Here is a 22712-nt window from a genome sequence, read left to right on the forward strand (position 1 = left end):
AGTAAGGCATTTGATAAGGTTCCCCATGGTAGGCTCATTCAGAAGATCAGGAAGAATGGGATTCTGGGGAAGTTAGCTGTCTGGATAAAGTTTTGGCTGGCCAACAGAAGACAGCGAGTGGTAGTAGAAGGAAAATATTCTGCCTGGAAGTCTGTGGTGAGTGGTGTTCCACAGGGCTCTGTCCTTGGGCCTCTATTGTTTGTAATTTTTATTAATGACTTGTATGAGGGGATTGAAGGATGGGTCAGCATGTTTGCAGATGACACAAAGGTTGGAGGTGTTGCTGATAGTATAGAGGGCTGTTGTAGGCTGCAGCGGGACATTGACAGGATGCAGAGATGGGCTGAGAGGTGGCAGATGGAGTTCAACCTGGATAAATGCGAGGTGATGCATTTTGGAAGGTCAAATTTGAAAGCTGGGTACAGGATTAAGGATAGGATTCTTGGCAGTGTGGAGGAGCAGAGGGATCTTGGTGTGCAGGTACATAGATCCCTTAAAATGGCCATCCAAGTGAACAGGGTTGTTAAGAAAGCATATGGTGTTTTGGCTTTCATTAACAGGGGGATTGAGTTTAAGAGTCATGAGATCTTGTTGCAGCTCTATAAAACTTTGGTTAGACCACACTTGGAATACTGCATCCAGTTCTGGTCGCCCTATTATGGGAAAGATGTGGATGCTTTGGAGAGGGTTCAGAGGAGGTTTACCAGGATGCTGCCTGGATTGGAGGGCTTATCTTATAAGGAGAGGTTGACTGAGCTCGGACTTTTTTCATTGGAGAAAAGAAGGAGGAGAGAGGACCAAATTGAGGTGTACGGGATAATGAGAGGCATAGATAGAGTCTATAGCCAGACACTATTTCCCAGGGCAGAAATTACTAACATGAGGGGTCATAGTTTTAAGCTGGTTGGAGGAAAGTATAGAGGGGATGCCAGAGGAGGGTTCTTTACACAGAGAGTTGTGAGAGCATGGAATGCGTTGCCAGCAGCAATTGTGGAGGCAGGGTCATTGGGGACATTTAAGAGACTCCTGGACATGCATATGGTCACAGAAATTTGAGGGTGCATACATGAGGATCAGTGGTCGGCACAACATCGTGGGCTGAAGGGCCTGTTCTATGCTGTACTGTTCTATGTTCTATGTTCTAACTTATACATATTCCACAAGTTCCCTTCCATTTTTTCTCCAGAATAGCAAATGTATATTAATAGCTTATTATTATTCTTCACAAAAAATGCAAGCCTTCACTGTTTGTACTTTAAGCTTCCTGCATTGACGAAATAGCTCAACACTCATGTAATAGATACTAAACGTATGATACACCACATTTGTAAATTCATTTTGGCATGATTTCTACAGCATCTATTTATCTGGCTTTGGTTCTGGTTCATGTGCTGAGAGAGTTGGGAGAAAATGATGATTTATGTGGTAGATAATGATTTATTCAAAGGTTTCTCATTTACTGTCAAAAGTGGGACGTGAATAATGGATCCCATCTGCAGTTTTCCTTGAATGAGTTTAAGAAATCATTCTGTTCAGAACCCAGAATATAAATAATCCTTTTTATAGGAGAACAACAGCCTGAGTTGTTTGCAATAGTGCTGGCTGATTGTTCCAACCTGGGGGTGCTTGGATAGATCACATTGAGACATTACATCAACATCAAACATTTGTATTTATAGAATGCTTCATGTGAGCAATTATCAAAACAAGGTTGGCCCAAGCCACAGAAGCAAATATCAGGAAAAGTGACTAACAGGTTGGTCAAACAGGAGGTTTTAAGCAACATCTTAAGGAAGGAAAGTGTGAAAGAGAAGTGAAGATTGGAGTAGGGAAGAAACTTTAGAGTCTAGGTCCCATTCTGCTGCAAGTGCATTCATAAATGATCTCAATACCTAATGTTTTCCATAATACAAACATCATTGATGGGCTTCACAATGTGGGAATACACAATGAAAGAATCACAAGTAGTTTATTTACCTCTACAGCCATACCTGATCTATAACAAATCACCAACAGAAATAAATCATGAAGTTACAAAGAGAATTATTTTGGAGTGAGAGTTTGAAAATAACCACACCAATCAAAACCATTTGCTCCCAGTGCACAAACTAACCAGGTGAAATAGATGATGTAAATGGTGCAAGGGAAACAATAATAGGGAATGAGAAAATGGCAAAGGACTTGAATAAATATACCACTCTTCACAGTAGGAAACACTAATTACAATCCAAGAATATCAAAAAATCAAGGAGCAAATGGGGTTATGGAAGGAAGTACAATAACTATCATAAAACAAAATGTACTCATGAAACAAATGTTGATAAAAGACAATAAGATGATACACTTCATTTGAGGAATTTAAAGGAAGTAGCTACAGGGGCTAAAGGGATTGAGGAGTATGGAGAGAAAGCAGGAGTGAGATACTGAAATAGCATGATCAGGAATGACCATATTGAATAGTGGCGCAGGCTTGAAGGGCTGAATGGCCTATTCCTGTACCTACTTTCTGTGTTTCTACAGCGATACTGGATGCACTAGTGGTAATCTCTGGAAAGGACCAAGAGGACTAGAAAATTGCAAATATCACACCCTCTTTCAAAAGGGAGGGAGATAAAAAAAGAGGTAATTATATGCCAGTAAGTTAACGTCTGTCGATCATGGAGGCTTGCTCAGCTGACAAGAGGGCTTCTCTTTTGGGGAAGTCTAGGGGCAAGAGTGCATAATGTCAGAGCAAGGGACAACCTTTTGAGGCAGAGGTAGACATATATTTTATCAGTAAGTGATTCAAAGTTACAGAGATGAGGGAGGGAAGTGGAGTTGAAGATTATTAGATCAGCCATGATTTCATTGAATGCTCCTGTATCTTATGGTCTTATGGGAGATCAAAAATATGGAACAAAAACATTTACTTTTGGTGTAAACAATTTTCCTCATGCATACAAAGAGATTCTGGTTCCACCTCCGTTAATAAATGTTTCTATGTTTATAGATCCATCTTTGTTCAGCTCAGTTAGTGATCTGTGTTCTGAAGTATTTTTCTGAATACATTGGAAGCTGATATGTACTGTGACCCCTCTAGTTGGTGACCATTAAAATAATTAATTGAAACAATGAATCAATGCCTTTGATTGTCAAGGAACTACATTTCAACTTCTAGGACTGAATTGATTCTTTTTGTAACGTGATTTATTTCTGTCTGTTTCGGGATCAGGCCAGTGTAAATGGAGAAGTAAAGAAATTGCCTGTTGTTTTGTCAATGTGTATTTCCACATGGTAAAGCACCTCAGTGATGTACTGGGCATGAAAAAGATGCACATGAAATGCTTCTTCTCAAAATGAACGTATGCATTATTAGCAGCAGCAATCAATCCTGACCTTTTTTAAATTTGTCAAGAGCATTGCTTTTATTTATTCTGTTCATCTTAACCTTGCCACTAATACACAATAGGACTTGTAGTGTGATGGACCCTAAGGCACAATTGTACAGAACTTAGAGGCATGTTAATTGTCAGAAATTCAAATGTGTTATCATGGAGAGAGCAACATCAGAGAGGAATATCATTTGGATTGCAAAGTCTTTAAAATGGCAGCTCACCACCACCATCACCAGGCAATTAAAAATTGGCAATGAATGATGATGACATCCACATCTCGTGGAGAATAAGTATTGCTCATGTAACTTAGAGTATGTGAGTTAGCTAAGCAGCACCTAAAAAGGGCACAGTCAAGAATGTGGTGCTGGAAAAGCACAGCAGGTCAGGCAGCATTCAAGCAGCAGGAGTATCGACATTTTGGGCATAAGTCCTTCATCAGAAATGAGGCCTGTGGGTTGGGGCTGAGAGATAAATGGGAGAGGGGATGGGTATGGGAGGAAAGTAGCTGGGAAAGTGATAGGTAGATGAAGGTGAGGGAGAAGTTAATAGGTCAGAAGAGGAGGGTGGAGCAGATAGATGGGAAATGTGATGGATAGGTCAGGAGGGTTGTGCTGAGTTGGAGGCTAATGAACTGGGATAATCGGACTGGGACTTTTTCAATCAAGGCTCCCACCCATCCACCGAGAACCTCTTCTTTCGCCTCCAAAACATCCCATCCACCTGGAGACCCTGTGCCGGCCTGTAACCCGCCCTTGACCTCTTCATTTCAAACTGCCGCCGTGACATCAACCACCCCAACCTGTCCGACCGCCTCCCCCACTCGACCCTCCCGTCCTCACAACGCACAGCCCTCCACTCCCTCTACTCCAATCCCAACCTCACCATCAAACACGCAGACAAGAAGGGCACTATGGTAGTTTAGCGCACTGACCTCTACACCGCTGAAGCCAGGTGCCGACTCACAGACACCTCCTCCTACTGCCCCCTTGACTATGACCTCACCTCCCATCACCAAACCATCATCTCCCAGACCATCCACAATCTCATCACCTCTGGGAATCTCCCACCCACAGCCTCCAACCTCATTGTCCGGAAACCCTGCCCTACTCGTTTCGACCTCAGACCAAAAATTCACAAACCTGACTGCCCCAGTCAACCCATTGTCTCAGCCAGCTCCTGTCCCACTGAACTCTTCTCTGCATGCCTTGACACCGTCCTGTCCCCCTTCGTCCAGGAATTTTGTACCTACGTTCAGGATACCACCCACACCCTTCACCTCTTCCAAGATTTTCATTTCCCCGGCCCCCAATGCTTCATCTTCACTATGGACATCCAGTCCTTGTGCGCATTGATCCGCCATGACGAAGGTCTCCAAGCCCTCTGTTTCTTCCTCTCACACTGTCCCAACCAGTACTCTTCCACTGACCCCCACATCCGCCTGGCTGAACTGGTCCTTGCCCTCAACAACTTCTCTTTCCAATCCTCCTACTTCCTCCAAACCAAAAGGGTAGCCCTGGGCATCCGCATGGGATCCAGCTATGCCTGCCTGTTTGTCGGATGCATGGAACAGTCCATCTTCCACAGTTACACCGGCCCCAAGCCCCCACCTGTTACTCCGCTACATCGATGACTGTATTGGTGCTACCTCATGCTCCCATGAGGAGGCTGAACAGTTCATTGACTTCACCAACTCCTTTTACCCACCCTCAAATTTACCTGGACCATCTTGGACACCTCCCTCCCCTTCTGGACCTCTCCATCTCCATCATCAGCAACCGAATAATTGCTGACATCTATTACAAACCCACGGACTCCCACAGCTACCTGGAGCACACCTCTTCCCACCCTTCCACCTGTAAAAATGCCATCACTTACTCTTAGTTCCTCTGCCACATCTGTTCCCAGAATGACCAATTCCACCTTAGTAAATTCCAGATGGCGTCCTTCTTCCAAGATCACAATTTCCCTTCCCATGTGTTCGACAATGCCCTCCAGTACATTTCATCAACTTACCACACCACTGTCCTTGAACCCTACCCCTCCCAACGGAACAAGACCAGAACCCCCCTGGTCCACACATTCCACCCCATCAACCTCAACATACCTCGCGTCATTCTCCGCCACCTACAAATGGACCTCACCGCCAGAGACGTATTTCCCTGCCACCGAAGGAAGAGCAAAACCACTCCCCTCACTTCCATCCAAAGCCCCAAGGGATCCTTCCACATTCATCAGAAATTTACCTGTACTTCTATCAATGTCATCCACTGTACTGATTGCACCCAATGTGTTCTCCTCTACATGGGGGAGACAGGACGCCATCTTGTGGATCATTTCAGGGAACATCTCCAGAACACCCACACCAACCAACCAACCCCACCAACCCATGGCTGAACACTTCAACACCCCCTCCCACTCTGCCAAGAACATGAAGGTCCTGGGCCTCCTCTATTGCTGAAGCCTTACCGACACGTGGAGGAAGAATGCCTCATCTTCCACCTTGGGACCCTGTAACCACATGGGATAAATGTGGATTTCACCAGTTTCCTAATTTTCCCTTCCCCAACATTATCCCAGTCCCAAGCCTCCAAGTCAGCACTGCCATCCTGACCTATCCATCATCTTTTCCACCTGTCCATCCACCCTCCTCTCTGACCTATCATCTTCATCTACCTATCGCTTTCTCAGTTACTTTCCCCCCCAAACCCCATCCCCCTCCCATTTATCTCTCAGTCCCCCCCCCCACAAGCCTCATTCCTGATGATGGGCTTATGCCTGAAATGTCAATTCTCCTGCTCCTCGGTTGCTGCCTGTGCTTTTCCAGCAATACACTCTCGACTCTGATCTCTAGCATCTGCAGTCCTCACTTTCTCCTAAAATGGGCATAGCGTAGAAATAAGAAGGTGGAGGATAAAAACTGTGAAATTCAGATGTTTTCCCATGGGGATGATGTATTAGTAGTGCTACCAGTAATAGGAGATCCCTTCAAAGCCAGGTTTAGTGGTCCCCATCAAATTGAGAAAACATTGATTCAGGTGAACTATCTGGTAAAATGCCAGAGAGGAAAAGAAAACTGTATCAGGTATGTCACATGAATATGTTGAAACCTTAGTATAATAGAGAGAAGGAACTGGAGAAACATGTGTTAGTGACTGCCCCACACAGTGAGGAATCAAATCCAGATGTTGTGGAGTTTGATGTGCCTCAAAATACTTTAAGCAATGAGGAAGTCCTTGAGGAATGGGATAGGTTAGTAAACTGTCTGTCTCAGGAACAAAGAACACAGTTGAAAGGTTTGTGGCAGCAGTATGAGGATATTTGCAGGAATAAGATGGGGAAGGCTAATGCTATTCTACATGAAGTAGATCTAGGGAATTCTGTTCCAATAAAACAACATTCCTACAGGCTTAGTCCTTTCAAAGCCAGACAGGTCCAGAAGGAAGTGGAGGTGATGGTCCACGAAGACATCATCAAAACGAGTCAGAGTGAGTGTTTGTTCCCAAATCTGATGGGACTCAACGAGTTTGAGTGGACTATCAGAAGATCAATGCTGTCACAAAATCGGACTCATACCCAATACTGATATTGGAGGACTATATCGAGAAAGTTGGATAAGCCAATTGCATCACAAAGTTGGACTTACTACGTGGTTATTGGCAAGCACCTTTATCAGAAAAAGTGAAAGAAATTTCTGCGTTTGTAACCCCAAATGGACTATATCAGTTTAAAGTAATGCTCTTTGGAATGAAGAACCCACCCACCATATTCCAAAGACTCATGAACAGAATTGTGGCTGGGTTAACAAACTGTGCAGTCTATTTGGAAGATGTAGTGATCTTTAATGGGTTCTGGATCGCATGGTACAGTTGGCAGATCTCTTTGAATGATTAAGAAAAGCAAAATTGGTAATAAACTTACAGAAAACAGAATTTGCGAAAGCAGAGGTGATGTTCTTGGGACATAACATCGGTCATGGACGGTTGACTCCAAGAAATGCAAAGACGAAGGCCATTGAGGAATTCCATGACCAAGCTCTACGGAAAAGATTCTTCGATTTTTGGGACTGAGCCAATTCCACCGCAAGTTTGTTCAGCAGCGTAGTGGCACCGTTAACATATTTACTGAAGAACCCAAAATATTGGTGGATGGAACAATGTCAGGAGACATTTGTCAATTTAAAAGCAATATTAGCCACCAAACCAGTTTTAATGCACCAAACTTTTTGAAATCTTTCAAAGTTGCAATTGATGCTAGTGACATAGGAGTTGAAGCTGTACTGCTCCAGGAAGATGTTGGTGGAATTGAACTGCCAATTGATTACTTTTCAAAGAAACTCAACACTCGCCAGAAAAAAATACTCTACAATTGAAAAAGGATACCAGGATGTTGCCTGGTCTGGAGGGAAGGTCTTATGAGGAAAGGCTGAGACTTGGGTCTGTTCTCATTGGAAAGAAGGCGGCTAAGAGGGGATTTGATAGAGACATACAAGATGATCAGAGGATTAGATAGAGTGGACAGTGAAAGACATTTTCCTAGGATGATGATGTCAGCTTGTACAAGGGGCAAATCTACAAAGTGAGGGGTGATAGTTTTAAGGCATGTGTCAGAGGCAGGTTCTTTACTCAGAGTGAAATGCCATGCCTGCCAACGCAGTTAACTCAGCCACATTAGGGAAATTTAAACAGTCCTTGGATAAGCACATGGATGATGATGGGATAGTGTAGGGAGATGAGCTTACATTAGTTCATAGGTCAGCACAACATCTGTGCTATATTATTCTATGTTCTATGAATTATTGAGTTTGGTACTGGCCTTCCAATATTTTAATGTTTATGTCCTGAACAATGTATCAGGGATGGTTGGGTAAATAGATTGCAATCCTTTTACATTTTTAGAACATTTTAAAGACAAGAATATGAGACTATTTCATTAGAGTCTTAAGTTACAGATTTTTAATTTACAAATTGTACATGTTGCAGGTTGTAAGAATGTGATAACAAATGCAGTAGTTAATATGAACTTAAATTAATGTCCTATGTATTTCATGGTAATAGACTTAAGAATTAAAATAAAATGAAGCCATCTTTTCATTATGTTGGCTCGTTTCTTTTCTTAAGGTGGAGGTGTTATGAAATTGAAGGTGTATACTGTACATTTAAGAGAGTGTGAATGCAGGCACCTGTCATGTGACTGACTGCAGGCTCAAAGTGGAGTGGACCATTTGAAGATGTAACATTTGTGTTGTAACTCAGATACTGAGCTGTTTTCACGCCAATTTGAATTCAATCAATCAATTTAAATTATGCCCCCAAGATACTAAAACCCATTCGAATTTGAATTTTACTGTTTGACAACATCAAACCATTGAGATGATCTGATGCTTTGAGTTTTTTGGACAGTTAGCCAGAGAAAGCGCACCATCTGTCATTTGAATGATTGCCCACAACCCTTCTCCCTAAAAGGTGCCTTTCTCATATGAAACATCTTTGCAGCAGAAGACCAACGATGACCCAGGTGAATCTACAAACAGAGGAAGTTCAACACCCGAAGATGACACCTGGTTTTGCAGATTGACTTGCTGTAAATGTAATAGGGGCTTTATCGGATCAGTATATTGCTATAGAGTAGGAGATAGATAACAATCTTTTAAGAGAAAGGAGGTTTATGGTTGCAGATAGTTGTTGTTTAATGTTTTCTTTTGGAGTTAAAGAATAAAATTGTTTTTTTTTTCTTTAAATAGTGCAACTTGGGTAGTTCTCTGTCACCTTTATTTTAACAGATTACGAGGCGAGGTGAGCTTTTCTGGGTGTTTGGTTTAAATAGCAGAAGGGTTTACCATGTGTTGTAACGACTCCATTGTCTCTTTGTTCAGCAACATTCCCCAGGACTTTACCATTAAGTGTATAAGTCCTGCCCTGATTTGCATCAGTTAAAGAGTGATATTGATGGTGGCTTTGGAAAGGTTTGCAACTCTGATCATTCTGCCTTCTTGGATAATAAAAGACATCTGGGAAAGGTGACAAAGTGAAGTAATTTCCAGAATTCTTCCTTTCATTAACACTGATGTTTGGGACATGACGAAATGGAAATTGTTCACTTATTGAATGGGACAAATTTTGGCTGATGTAATTCCATGAATTTGAACTTCCTGGTTGTGGTGAAAGTATTCTTCTAATACAGTCGAGAGTATATAACTCATGTCGGCCGATTGTATTCAACTTAACCAAAAATTCATGGACCAGCAAACTAACTATAGGTCCCACAGTTTCTTCCCAAATGATGATCCTGTTCACATTCTGCTACACACATGTCTGTATGTTCATCATTTCTCATAATGTTGCTTTAGTAACCACAGGCCAAACACTATTCCCTTCAAGTAAAATCTGCACCCCAGTCTTTGTAGCTTCATGCTCATCCCCTATCCTATCATCATCTCCAACTCCACAATTTGAATGATGGTGTTATTAAAGACCAGAAACTTTCTTTATTGCTGTGCTAACAGCCTGCAAGTTGTAGCCTGAAAGTTCATTCATAAATTTAAAAGCAACACAAAAGCATTGCTACTGAGTAAATTACACTCCAGAACACATCTACAGAAAGCCATAATGGAGCTTGTGAGCAAAGTACAGAGATAATCATGGGGGATTTTAATCTACATTTAAATTAAACAAATCAAATGAGTAAAGGCAGCCAGGATGTTGAGTTCATAGAGTAGTTTCAGGACTATTTCTTAGCACTACATGTTGTCATGCCAATCTGAGGACAGGTTGTTCCAAACTTAATAATATGCAATGAGGCAGGGTTAACTAATGGTCTCATAGTAAAGACACATTTAGGTATCACTAAACTGCAACCTACCTGCTCCGCAGGGTCCGAGGAAGGACCACTTAACTGGAAGCAGTCACAATCCACTCCAGCAGACCACAGACCACTCAAATGTAAGAAACCTGCAGGAAGTAGGGTAAGCATTCCAGCCTGCTAGTAAGGCTGAAACTACGTGGTTTCAAAATCCCCTTCCTAGCTTACTCCAAGCAAATGTACAATCTCTAGACAACAAAATGGACAAACTCAGATCACGGCTCATCTTCCAACGTGAACTGTGGGACTGCTGCACACTCTGTTTCACAGAAACCTGGCTCAACCCATCCATTCCCCACTGTGCACTTTAGGCTGATGGCTTTTCTATTCATCGTGTGGACCGTCCAGCATCCTCAAGAAAGACCAAGCATGGAGAGGATTGCTTTTAAAGCAACAACTTGTGGTGCACAGACATTACAACCCTGGGCAGCCATTGCTCCCCAAACCTTGAATTCTTCACCATCAAATGCGACCCCTTCTATCTACCACGGGAATCTACCACTGCTATACTAACTGCTGTGTACATACCGCCACAATTAAAGATTGAGGAAGCTCTGAATGTGCTGTACTCCACCACCAACACCCTGGAGATTGAACACCCTGAGGCACTTGTTTATTGTAACTGGTGACTTCAATCAGGCCAATCTAAGGAAGGTGTTGCCCAAGTACCACCAGAATATTACCTGCCCCACCAGGGGCCTGAACATTTTAGACCACTGCTAAACCACTGTGCAAGGTGCCTACCACTCTATCCCCTGCCCTCATTTCAGGAACTCCAACCACAATGCCATGTTTCGTCTCCCGGCTTATATACAAAAGCTCAAGCAGGAGACCCCCTCGCAGATACAGGTCCAGTGCTTGTCGGAGGAGGCAGAGGATCAACTCCGGTGCTGTCTGGAATTGGACCACGTTCAAACAGTCCACAGGTACCTTGGACGAATTTGCCACCTCCATCACAGACTTTACGAGCAAGTGTGTGGAGGACTGCATACCGACGAAGTCAATCCGGGTGTTCCCCAACAGGAAACCCTGGATGAATCAGGACATACAGAACCTGCTAAAACCCAAGCCTGAGGCCTTCAGATCAGGAGAATCACTCAAATATAAGGAATCCAAGTGTGACCTTTGCAGAGCCATTAAGACAGCCAAGGAGCAATACCGATCCAAACTAGAGACCTACACAGACACCCAGCAAATATAGCAAGGACTGAATGACATCACAGATTCTAAAAAGAGACAATGCAAGATACCAGATGATGACATATCCCTCTCAGATTGTCTCAATGCCTTCTATGCTCGTTTTGAGCAGAATTCCGGCGGAGAGGTAACACCTATTCCAAACCTATCTGAACAGTCACTGCATTAGAGGTCAGGTCAGTTTTCCTTCGTGTGATTCCAAGGAAAGCGATGGGTCCAGACGGAGTACCAGGCCATGCACTCCGAGCATGTGCAGATCAACTGTCCAAGGTCTTCTCCGACATCTTCAACCAGTGGCCCTCTTTAAACAGGCAGGCCACTGTCCCTGCCTGTTTCAAGAGGGCCAACATCATCCTTGTGCTGAAGAAGGCTCATGCAGCATGTCTCAATGACTACCGCCCAGTGACCCTAACTTAGGTGGTCATGAAGTGTTTTGAAAGGCTGGTCATGGCATTAAGCAATTCCACTTGACCCACTCAAATTTGTCTATCAGACCAATAGATCCACGTCAGATGCCATATCACTTGCCCTTCACTCCTCACTACAACATCTTGACACCAAGAACAGCTATGAAAGAATCCTACTCATTGACTACAGTTCAGTTTTCAACACTATTATCCCCTCGAGACTGACTGAATACTAAACTTAATGATCTCGGACTAAGCTCTAATCTCTGCAACTGGATCCTCAGTTTCCTGACACACATTCCACAATCAGTGAAGATTGAGGATAATATTTCATTCTTGGTGCTCAACATTGGAACCCCCCAGGGGTGTGTAATCAACCCCTAGTGTACTCACTGTATACCCATGACTGTGTCGCCAAATACCAGACTAATGCCATTTACAAGTTCGCAGATAACACTACCAATAGTTGGTAAAATCTCAGATGGCGACGAAACAAACTACAGACGGGCGGTAGAAGATCTGGAAAAATGGTGCACTGGGAACAACCTAGGTCTTAATGTCAGCAAAACCAAGGTGCTGATTGTTGACTTTTGGCGGGATGTCCCCTCCTCCCTACACATTAAACAGCACAGAGGTGGAACAAATGGAGAGTGTCAAGCTCCTGAGTGGTCTGACAAGCTTTCTTGGACTCTTCATGTGAACTCACTGGTTACAAAGGCCCAACAACGTCTCTTCTTCCTCAGGAAGCTGAGGAAATTTGGCATGATGGTGAATACCCTTGCCAACTTTTATAGGTGCCCAATCAAGAGCATTCTGTCTGGATGTATCACTACCTGGTATGTTAACTGTACCATTCAAGATTGGAGACGGTTACAGAGAGAGGTGAACTCGGCCCGGACAATCACAAAAGTCAACCTCCCATCTGTAGAATCCATCTACCAGGCCCACTGTCAAGGAAAGGCCACCAGTATTCTCAAAGATCCATTTCATCCTGGCAATGTGTTTCTACAACCTCTACCATCGGGGAGAAGGTACAGAAGCCTGAACACACATACCAGTTGGTTTCGAAACAGTTTCTACCCTACTGTTGTTAGAATACTGAATGGACTCTCAAACTCTTAACATGCGCCTGTACCTGTGTGTTTTTTTTTATTTTGTCGCTGTTTACCTACTATTTTACTTATCTATCCTATTTAACTCTGTGAACTGCCTGTATCGCTCGCAAGACAAAGCTTTTCACTGAGCCTCAGCGCACATGACAATAAATTCAATTCGATTCGATTCATAATACAATTGAATTTTTCATTCAGTTTGAGGAAGAGAAGAATGTGTCCATGACTAATGATTTAAACTTCAGTAAAGATATGAAGACAGAGCTGACTAAAGTGCACTAAGAAATTAGGGTAAGGAGTAGGCAACAGAGACGTAATGGTAGACATTTAAAGAGATATGACATTAAATCCGGAAAGATGCATTCCCCTGAGAAAGAAAGACTGTCGGAGCAGCACAGACCATCTGGGGCTAACCAAACAAGTTAACATAGCACAACATTGATCAGAGAAAGTATACAATTCTATGAAGACTTCTTTTCTTTTTTAGATGGGCAGCTGTATATCGGACTCTACACTGATTTTTTTGGAGAAGATCCTGCAATATTTAGAAGTTTGGGCTCTTCTTTGACAACCAGAACAGAACACGATGACCGACTACTGAAAGGTAATCATCCACAGCTTCTCTCTGATTAACCGCACACTTACCGATTGTTTGAACATTGCTCAGAAATTGTCCAGACACAGCTGGTTAAATCATTATTCAATCAGTCTTTGCCCGAGCTGGAGTCGATAGTTTGCTGCTCTGATTCTTCGCTTGTTTCAAAAGTTACAGTTTGGACTTTTACAGCTCTTAAGCAAAACATGGGTTGAAAGAAATGTTTACTTATGTGACATTACCAGCTTGTACATCAAGTGTGTAACATGACAGCTCTTTCCACAGTCAGTCAGGAAGCTGTGTTTCACATGGAGTTCAGGATAATATCCACACTACTTCATGGGGGATGTGTTCATACTAAATCCCAACACTGTAAAAAACAGGTAATAATTGTTAGCAAAGTACTCAATCAGTTATGTTTCTGTAACAGCTGTTAAAAGGTTCAGAATTAATAAGTTTCTATGTTAGGGATGAGTGGTTACCTCGCTCCAGGGATACCACTCTGTCTCAAGCATGGAGTAAGGACACAACCTCTATAAACTAGCACACACAGTCCAGGACTGATCCCATACCATTGAGTCATTCTACATCACACCCCAGCCATCTAGCCAATTCAGCTAACCATCCAGATGAGGAGACGAACATTTTGATCTGTTGTAAATATTGAAACTCTACAGTGCAGAAAGAGGCCATTCAGCCCATCAATTCTGTACTGACCCCCCCACCCTCCCCCCAAAGAGCATCCAATCCTTGTAACCCCACATTTCCTATGGCTAACTCATCTAACCTGCAAATCCCTGGACACTACAGACAATTTACCAAGACCAATCCACCGAACCTACACATCTTTGGACTTGTTACTTAGATATGCCTAACGACTCACTGTCTCATGCAAATCCCCAGTAAAGGTTAAAATCTGGATGTTGAAACATTTACTTGAATTTGAGGCTTTGTTCTAATTTTTCTGTCCTATATTAATTCAGTGGAACTACACGATGTTTATAGTGGTCTCCCCACATTTTTGAGGTTTCAGTGACTGAATTTGACAGAAGACGTTGTGCTCCATCAGAGAAATTACATTAATAAAACAACTCCAAAGCTGTCATTTCTGCTCTGAAACAATTTGGATTCATGCTAGTTTTGGTGAACTTTGTTTTAAAATGTGCTTTATGTGGTAAATAAATACTTGTTTTGAAATGAGCACGTTTTCCTGTCATAATTCACCAATTTAATCCTGGATAATTTTCGAAACCATCCTGAGGCAATGTTCTGTAAGTTATTACAGTTCCCATTGAAATACCCTCAAAACATTAAGCTCCTGGGTGAGGGCCGGTGAACTTTATTGCCTTTTTTTCATCCACACTCTCAACCTTTCTTGTCACATCAAGACTAATTTAGATAGGCTTCCTTTCCTTGTGGATGCCTTTGTCACAGATTCAAATAAATCTACGTTTTAAAAGGAGCCAATTTAACAGACTTTCTACAGTTAATACAGTTAACGCAACACAAATGCTAAGGGATTAGGAATGAGAAGTGAGTCCAAAATACATGAAATTAAAATAGATATACCTGGCAGTCTCTGAGGTTCATGAAGAGTAGGTGATAGGACACTGTAATTATTACATTGGGTGATATCAATTACATTGATGTCGGAAGATGGACAGGTGAGTTTGAGATGCCTGTCCTTACAAGTTTGCTGAAACACCATTGTCCTTTTTCCTTACTGTTTTCCAGCAAAGAGAGACAATGCAGGGATGATTACTACATACCTTCACTTACTAACATGCACATTTCAATTTTGAGGTTGACTGTTAACCTTTGTTCCTATGTATTCTTGAAATAGTGAACACTCGGCCTGTCTGTTGCTCTGCACTGTGATAACCTCAGGGGGTTGCAGTTCAGTTTGCAGGGCTTTCCTCTCTTTTGAATTCCTTCTCTTTGAACATTCCTTGACTCCTGGCAGTGTCCCCTTCAGGCTGAGGGCACACCACACACCTCCCTGTCAGCCACTGAATAGCATCGCTCAGAAATTATATTCTCAGTCATTTTCTTGTTGTATGTTGTCTTTTTTTAAAAAAAAATTATAATTAAACATTTAACATGACCACAGGTGATCCAAAGTTATGTAGGCATGACAACGGTCCTAGATTATTGTGTTCAGTCAGCTGATTTTAACCAAGCTCAAATTAACTTATTAATAAATAATTGCAGCAGTTTATGATTAGGAGAGATTATTAAAGAACGTCTGTTTCTGGTTACAATGTCAGGCTTTTCTACTGAAAGTGTAAACATAGAGCCAGGATAGGATAGAACTAGCATTTACTGTGAGATGCTCCATTTCTGGATAAATCTGTCCTTTGGAGGCTCAGATATGAGTGTTAGCTCCTTGTGTGAAGACTGAAAAGATATTCACTATAACATGAGACATTGAATTTACAAAGCAACATGAATAATTACAGTACTATTGCAGGTCTGGATATTGTCCAAAATTATAACATTAATAATGACTTGAAGATAGTCATATTTAACTATTAGTGGTGAGCCTCTGTGGGAGGGATGTAGCAATCCCCAGAGAATTCAACATGAAAGAGCAGAATTATGCATGAGAAATAATTCAGCTGCAGAATAACCTTGACTGACTGTCCAGGAATCTCTGATTATACAGAACAGTCCATTCATGTCCTTGAAAATATCACTTGACCAGCTCTGAGTAAATTCATTTTCAGACACATGCAAGACATTTTTTCTTGGGAAATTTATATCCCATTAACGAGTTTCATTTCACTATCCATTCATCTAATCCTGACAGTTCAGGAACACATTTATCCAAAGATGCTCAGAAAAAAAGCCTTCCTTTTCTTTCTTTTCATTTTGTTGATTTATTTTACTGCCTATTTTCTGAATGTGCCTCTTTCAATCTCAATGTTCAAAAAATGAATCATCATCCCAAAGGGGGGGGCAAAGCCTTCATATTTTAAGAAGCAAACCCTCTCTCTGCCTCCTAAAGTTTGGCTCCTCCTTGATCACCTGTTTCTTTTCCCAAGACTAGTTCTTCTGTATCACCTTTCGGACCAAGTGCAAATCAATCACAGTTTCCAAAGTCAGTTTTCATCAATCTCAGATACAGCTTATACCAGAAGACAGACAGAGTAATTTTTTTTCTCGGCCTTTCACAGGAAAATCTGTTATTATCAAAAAATAGAGGTTTAAGTAATTGGAACATTTACTCAAATTATAGTAAATGCCTCAATTGAGGGGAGGTGACAACCAAGTGGTATTATCACTGGATAATCCCCAGACCCACGTAATGTTCTAGGGGCCCAGGTTTGAATCCCACCACAGCAGATAGTGGAATTTCAATTCAATAAACATCTGGACTTAAGAAGCTAATGATGGCCACGAATCTGTTGCTGATTATTGGAATCAGCAACCCATCTCTTTCATAAATTCTCTTTGGGGAAGGAAATCTGCCGTCATTACCTAGTCTGGCCTCTATGAGACTGAATACATACAGCATGTGGTTGACTCCGAACTATCTGCTGGGCAATTAGGGTTGGGTAATAAATACTGGGCCTCACCAGGGACGCCTTCATCCTGTCAATGAATAAAATGAATGGAAGCTTTTCTCTAAACTATTACTTTGTGAGCTCAGGCCTGCTTTTGTTCTAAGTGATACACTGTGCAGACTCTCAGAGAGCTTGATTCAAATGTTCTCAATCCCATGTAGGGGAGATATGGGGCTAGAAAGGATGAGGTGATGGAATGTCATTTCAATTTGTAACAGAATCTCATACTGATGCAACCAGTCCCTGGGCAATGTTCAAGATTCCAGGTCAGACATGGCAATATGTTCAGTTCTGGATGAGGAGGGGTATATTGGCTCCCCTTTATTATCCTGCCCCATTATTTTATCTTTAGACAGAACAAGGTTAATTTAAAAAGGGTCTCTTCCCTTATGGATAGCTTTCTTCCATACCCAGACTAAGTTACCTTTAAAAAGGGCCAAATTAACCAGGCTTTATTGAGTTAACAACCAGAATGAATTTATCAGTTGGCGAGTTTTGAGAAGATTTGTAACTCAGGTTGAGGTTCGGGATATAAGTTTGCTTGCTGAGCTGGAAGGTTCATTTCCAGACGTTTCATCACCATACTAGGTAACATCTTCAGTGGGCCTCCAGGTGAAGCACTGCTGATGATTTCTGCTTTCTATTTATATGACAGGAAATGACATCACCAATCCAAAGAAACCCAAACATATAAATAGAAAGCAGAAATCATCAGCACGCTTCACCCAGAGGCGCACTGAAGATGTTACCTAGTAGGGTGACGAAACGTCTGGAAATGAACCTTTCAGCTCAGCGAGCAACCCTACATCTAGAGTTTATTATCAAATATTAGAACAATTAGTAACACACAGCACAGCTTAGAAATTAGAGAGTTCAAAAAGAAAAAAAGAAAAAACATAGGTTAGATAAATCTATCTCCGATATGCTGCACAAAGTGGATGATGAATATTGCAGTCATTGCAAGGTTATTGATTGATGTTGGCACTTGAGTTGTCAATTTTTAAGATTAGAACATAGAACATAAAACAATACAGTAAAGGACAGTACAGGCCCTTAAGCCATCGATGTTGGACCGATCTGTGAATATAATTTGATGCCCATCTAACCTACAACATTCCATTATTATCCATATGTATGCCCAATGCCCATTTAAATGACCTTAACATCGGTGAGTCTACTACTGTTGCATTCCAAACCCCTACTACTCTCTGAAACTATCCCTAATATCTGTCCTAAATCTATGTCCCCTCGTGTTAGCCTGCGCCATCTGAGGAAAAAGGCTCTCATTGTCCACCCTATTTAACCCTCTGATTATCTTGTATGTCTTAATGAAGTCATCTCTCAACCTTCTTCTCTCCAAAGAAAACAGCCTCACTTCCCTCAGCCTTTCCTCATAAGACCTTCCATCCATACCAGGCAACATCCTAGTAAATCTCTTCTGAACCCTTTCCAAAGCTTCCACATCCTTCCAATAATGCGGTGACCAGAACTGTACACAATACTCCAGGTGTGGCCTTACCAGTGTCTTGTACAGCTGAAGCATAACTTCTTGGCTCCTCCATCCCCTTACCAATAAACGCTGACACACCATACGCCTTCTTAACAACCCTGTCAACCTGGGTGGATTTACGTACCTGGACACCAAGGTCTCTTTGTTCATCTACACTGCCAAGAATTTTACCATTAACACAGTACTCTATACTCCTATTATTTCTTCAGAAATGAACTATCTCACACTTTTCCACATTAAACTCCATTTGCCACATCTCAGCCCAGCTCTGCATCTCATCCCTCTGTAACCCACAACATCCTTCGGCACGATCCACAACTCTGCCTACTTTAGTGTCATTCACAAATTTACTAAACCATCCTTCTCCTCCAGATCATTTAGAAGATTGACAAACAGCAGTGACCCCAAAACAGATCCTTGCAACACATCGTTAGTAACTCTGCTCCAGGATGAACATTTCCCATCATCCACCACCCTCTGTCTTCTTTCAGCCAGCCAATTTTTGATACAAACTGCTAAACTACCCTCAATCCCAAAACTCTGTATTTTGTGTAATAGCCTATCATGTGGAACTTTATCAAACACCTTACTGAAGTCCATATACACCATATCAACTGCTTTACCTTCATCCACCTGTTTTGTCACCTTCTCGAAGAACTCAATAAGGTTAGTGAGGCACAACCTACCCTTCACTAAATCGCGTTGACTATCCCTAATCAAATTATCCCTTTCCAGATAACAAATCCTATCTCTTATAACCTTTTCCAACACCTTATGCACAATTGAAGTAAGGTGTACTGGCCTATAATAACCGTGGTTGTCTCAACTCCCCTTCTTAAACAAGGGAACATTTGCTATCCTCCAGTCTTCTGGCACTACTGTCAACAATGATGACATAGAGTGAAAGCCAAAGGCTCTGTGATCTCCTCCCTGGCTTCCCAGAGAATCCGAGGATAAATCCCATCTGGTCCAGGGGTCTTATCTATTTTCAAATCTTCCAAAATTGCTCAAGCTTCCTCATTGTCAACCTCAATCCCATCTAATCTTGCAGTCTGTATTTCCATATTCTCACTAACATTGCCCTTTTCCAATGTGAATACTGATGAAAAGTATTCATTAAGCACTTCTTCTATGTCCTTAGATTCCACACACAACTTCCCACTACTATCTTCAATTGGCCCTAATCTTACTCTCAGCATTCTTAGCTTTGTGGACTACTATAAGTTTCTTTGTTTGGGTTCATTTTGAAAATAGATTATTGGCATTCTGGGTGAGATGGGCTGTCTCTTTTGTTGTCCTGTTAGCTGGGTGCCATCTCATACCAAATGTGAGAAAAGGTCTTTACCTTCAGAACAGGGGGAATGGGGAGACTGTGGTTTTATTTTCATAGCAAGCTAATGCCCGAACCTAGACGAGTACATGAGAGCATTCAGTTCAGTAGCAAACTCCAATATATTGAAACTGATTTGTCAACCTCTGTCTTTGTGTTTTCTTCAAATGACAAATGCAAAAAAAAATCTGCAGCTTGGGACATTATCCACAATGGGGTACAGGGGTCATCAGTCCCTTATAATCTTTATAGTCATGACAGAGCACAGTCCCATCTGTTTAATGTAAGTTGGCATCTTTAGATGTTATTTGCCATTGGTCTCTCACACTGTTTGTCAGCCGTCACTGAATTTTCACCTGCAGCCATTTTATCATCCTCGCAGTCCTCTTAAAATAAAACTGATTTTGGAATGGAGCGTTAAAAATGTCTGAATATTTTTGTGCTCTGACCCATCATCATAATGTGATGTTTCTCAGCCAAATGCATCAGGGGAATTATTCGCATCAGTTTAGTGAGTTCCTCTGGGTAGGGGGAGGGGAGGAACCAGGCTAGCATCAGCTGATAGTGTCATCACTGGAACCCTGTAGGAAGTTAATAAGGTATGTTTTGCATGCTACAGCAAGAAATCTCAGTGGGGCAGAGGGAAAGACCCTGTGGATCTTATTGAATAGAAGAACTGGGACCAAGAGATTGCAAATGTAGCCCCTTGAGCCTGATCCTCCATTTGATACAGTTATGTCTGATCTCACCTTGGCCTCAACTCCACTTTCCTGTGTTACATGCTGTGCCTTTAAGAAGGATTTATTTTATCATGTGTATTATTTTGAAAGCCAGCTATAGGCCAAGCTCTCACAGAACCAAAGTTTTTAGTGTTAGCTTTCAGCAGTTGCTGGAGTCTTGAAGCTGGATGTGAATGCTCTTACTCCTTTCTCATTTAGAGCTAAAAGCTGGGGTTCTCCCTGTTACTAGCTTTGCTTGGAGACAACCTATTTTATTGAATTTGCCTTTGCCAAGGATGTGTTTATGTGATGTTACTATATTGGAACAGTTGATGTTTAGTAGTGAAGTAATCTATTATTTTGTTACGTTTTTCAATAGAGTTGTTATTCCACTTTTTATTTCTTACATTTGTATTTTAACTATAAGAATAAAGTGTATTTTTATTTCAAGCCTGGTAGTTTGACCAATGGAATTGCATCCAGAATATAATGCCTTACACTTATTTTTAAAAATAAGAAAAAGTTGGGGCCTAGGCTATCTTCTGAATACATTTTGAGGGGACCTGGTCTGGTCTATGACACCTGCCTGCTCTCCATAACCCTTCAACTCGTTACTAATTAAAAACCCTCTCCTTAAATTTATTTGGTGTCCTGATGCCCTTTGCACCTGGGCTAGTTAATTCCACAGATTCTCAACCATTTGGAGAGAATAATTTCTCCTCATCTCTCCCACAATCTGCTGCCACTTATCTTAGAACTATGACATCACATTCTAGACTGCTCCAAATGAGGAAACCTCCTTTCTATGTTGGCTTTGTCAATCCCCTTTAGATTTCCTCTCACTCGTCTAAATTCTAGTGAGGATAGGTTAAAGCTGCCATTGCTGACTATTGTGGAAAAATCCAGCTACTTCACTGATGTCCTTGAGGGAAGGATATCTGCCACCCTTACCAGGTCTGGTCTATATGTGATTTCACAGCCCTCTGGGCAATTATGGATTGACAAGAAATATTGGCTGACATCCCACATCTTGTGAATGAATGCAAGAAGGTAAGGGGACCAACATGTCCACAGGACTCCAAATCTCACCTGCCTTATACAATTGCAACAAGACTTCTCCAAATTTATCCTTCATCACTTCAATAATAAATGTCAAAATTCCATTTGCCATCCTTATTACCTTGCTGTGATTCATGCACAAGGACAGTCAGGTCCATCTGCAACACAGCAGTCTGAAGTTTCTCTCCAATTAGATAACAGCTTGTCTTTTCATTCCTCTAACCAAACTGGATAGCTTCACACTTCTGTTAAACTTCATTGGTCAGATTTTGGTCCATTCACCTGAATTATCCAAATCCATTTGTAAATTTTTTGTTTCTTCATTACAACTTGCTTGTCTATCGATTTTCATATCATCTGCATTTGGCAGTCGTACTTTCTATCCTTGCATCAAAGCCAGTAACAGATTGAAGTTGACACATCTAAAATAGGTCATGGTTTGGAGATGCTGGTGTTGGACTGGGGTGTACAAAGTTAAAAAATCACACAACACCAGGTTATAGTCCAACAGGTTTAATTGGAAGCACTAGCTTTCAGAGTGACACTTCTTCATCAGGTGGTAGTGGAGGGTTCAATCCTGACACACAGAATTTATAGCAAAAATTTACAGTGTGATGTAACTGAAAAATTGATTGTCTGTTAAGTCTTTCATCTGTTAGAATACCATGATTGTTTCACTTCTTTCATGTGTAAATCACAAAACCTTTTTTTAAAAGGTTGCATTCTCGGGTTAGCTGTTAACAATGGTGATAGCGAGACAATATTTTGAAGGTGTTAGCCCCCTGTGTTCTCTGTCTATGCCATGATGTTTAGATTGATTCTAATCTAAAAAGTGAGATAATGGAGTTTTACATTAATTCTTGCAGTTTTTAAGCTCAGAGTTCTACATGAATGCATGCAGTTTTTGAGCAAAGTACAATGTAACCCTGCAAGTATAAATTCACCCCATAAAATATATGTGTGCATGTGGGTCTTTATCTGTTTG

General features: G+C 41.6%; 1 protein-coding gene across 1 annotated transcript in view; it reads left to right on the forward strand.

Annotated features, from left to right (window-relative positions):
- The window catches only part of LOC122561887 (semaphorin-3E-like), a 309586-nt gene that overhangs the window by 202718 nt on the left and 84156 nt on the right, over window positions 1-22712 (forward strand). Inside the window, exon 6 of the mRNA XM_043714219.1 lies at window positions 13436-13552. Within this exon, the coding sequence (XP_043570154.1) occupies window positions 13436-13552 (117 nt within the window). The remainder of the gene's footprint in view (window positions 1-13435; window positions 13553-22712) is intronic.

Source organism: Chiloscyllium plagiosum, chromosome 23 (genome assembly GCF_004010195.1).
Source record: "Chiloscyllium plagiosum isolate BGI_BamShark_2017 chromosome 23, ASM401019v2, whole genome shotgun sequence".
Lineage (NCBI taxonomy): Eukaryota > Metazoa > Chordata > Chondrichthyes > Orectolobiformes > Hemiscylliidae > Chiloscyllium > Chiloscyllium plagiosum.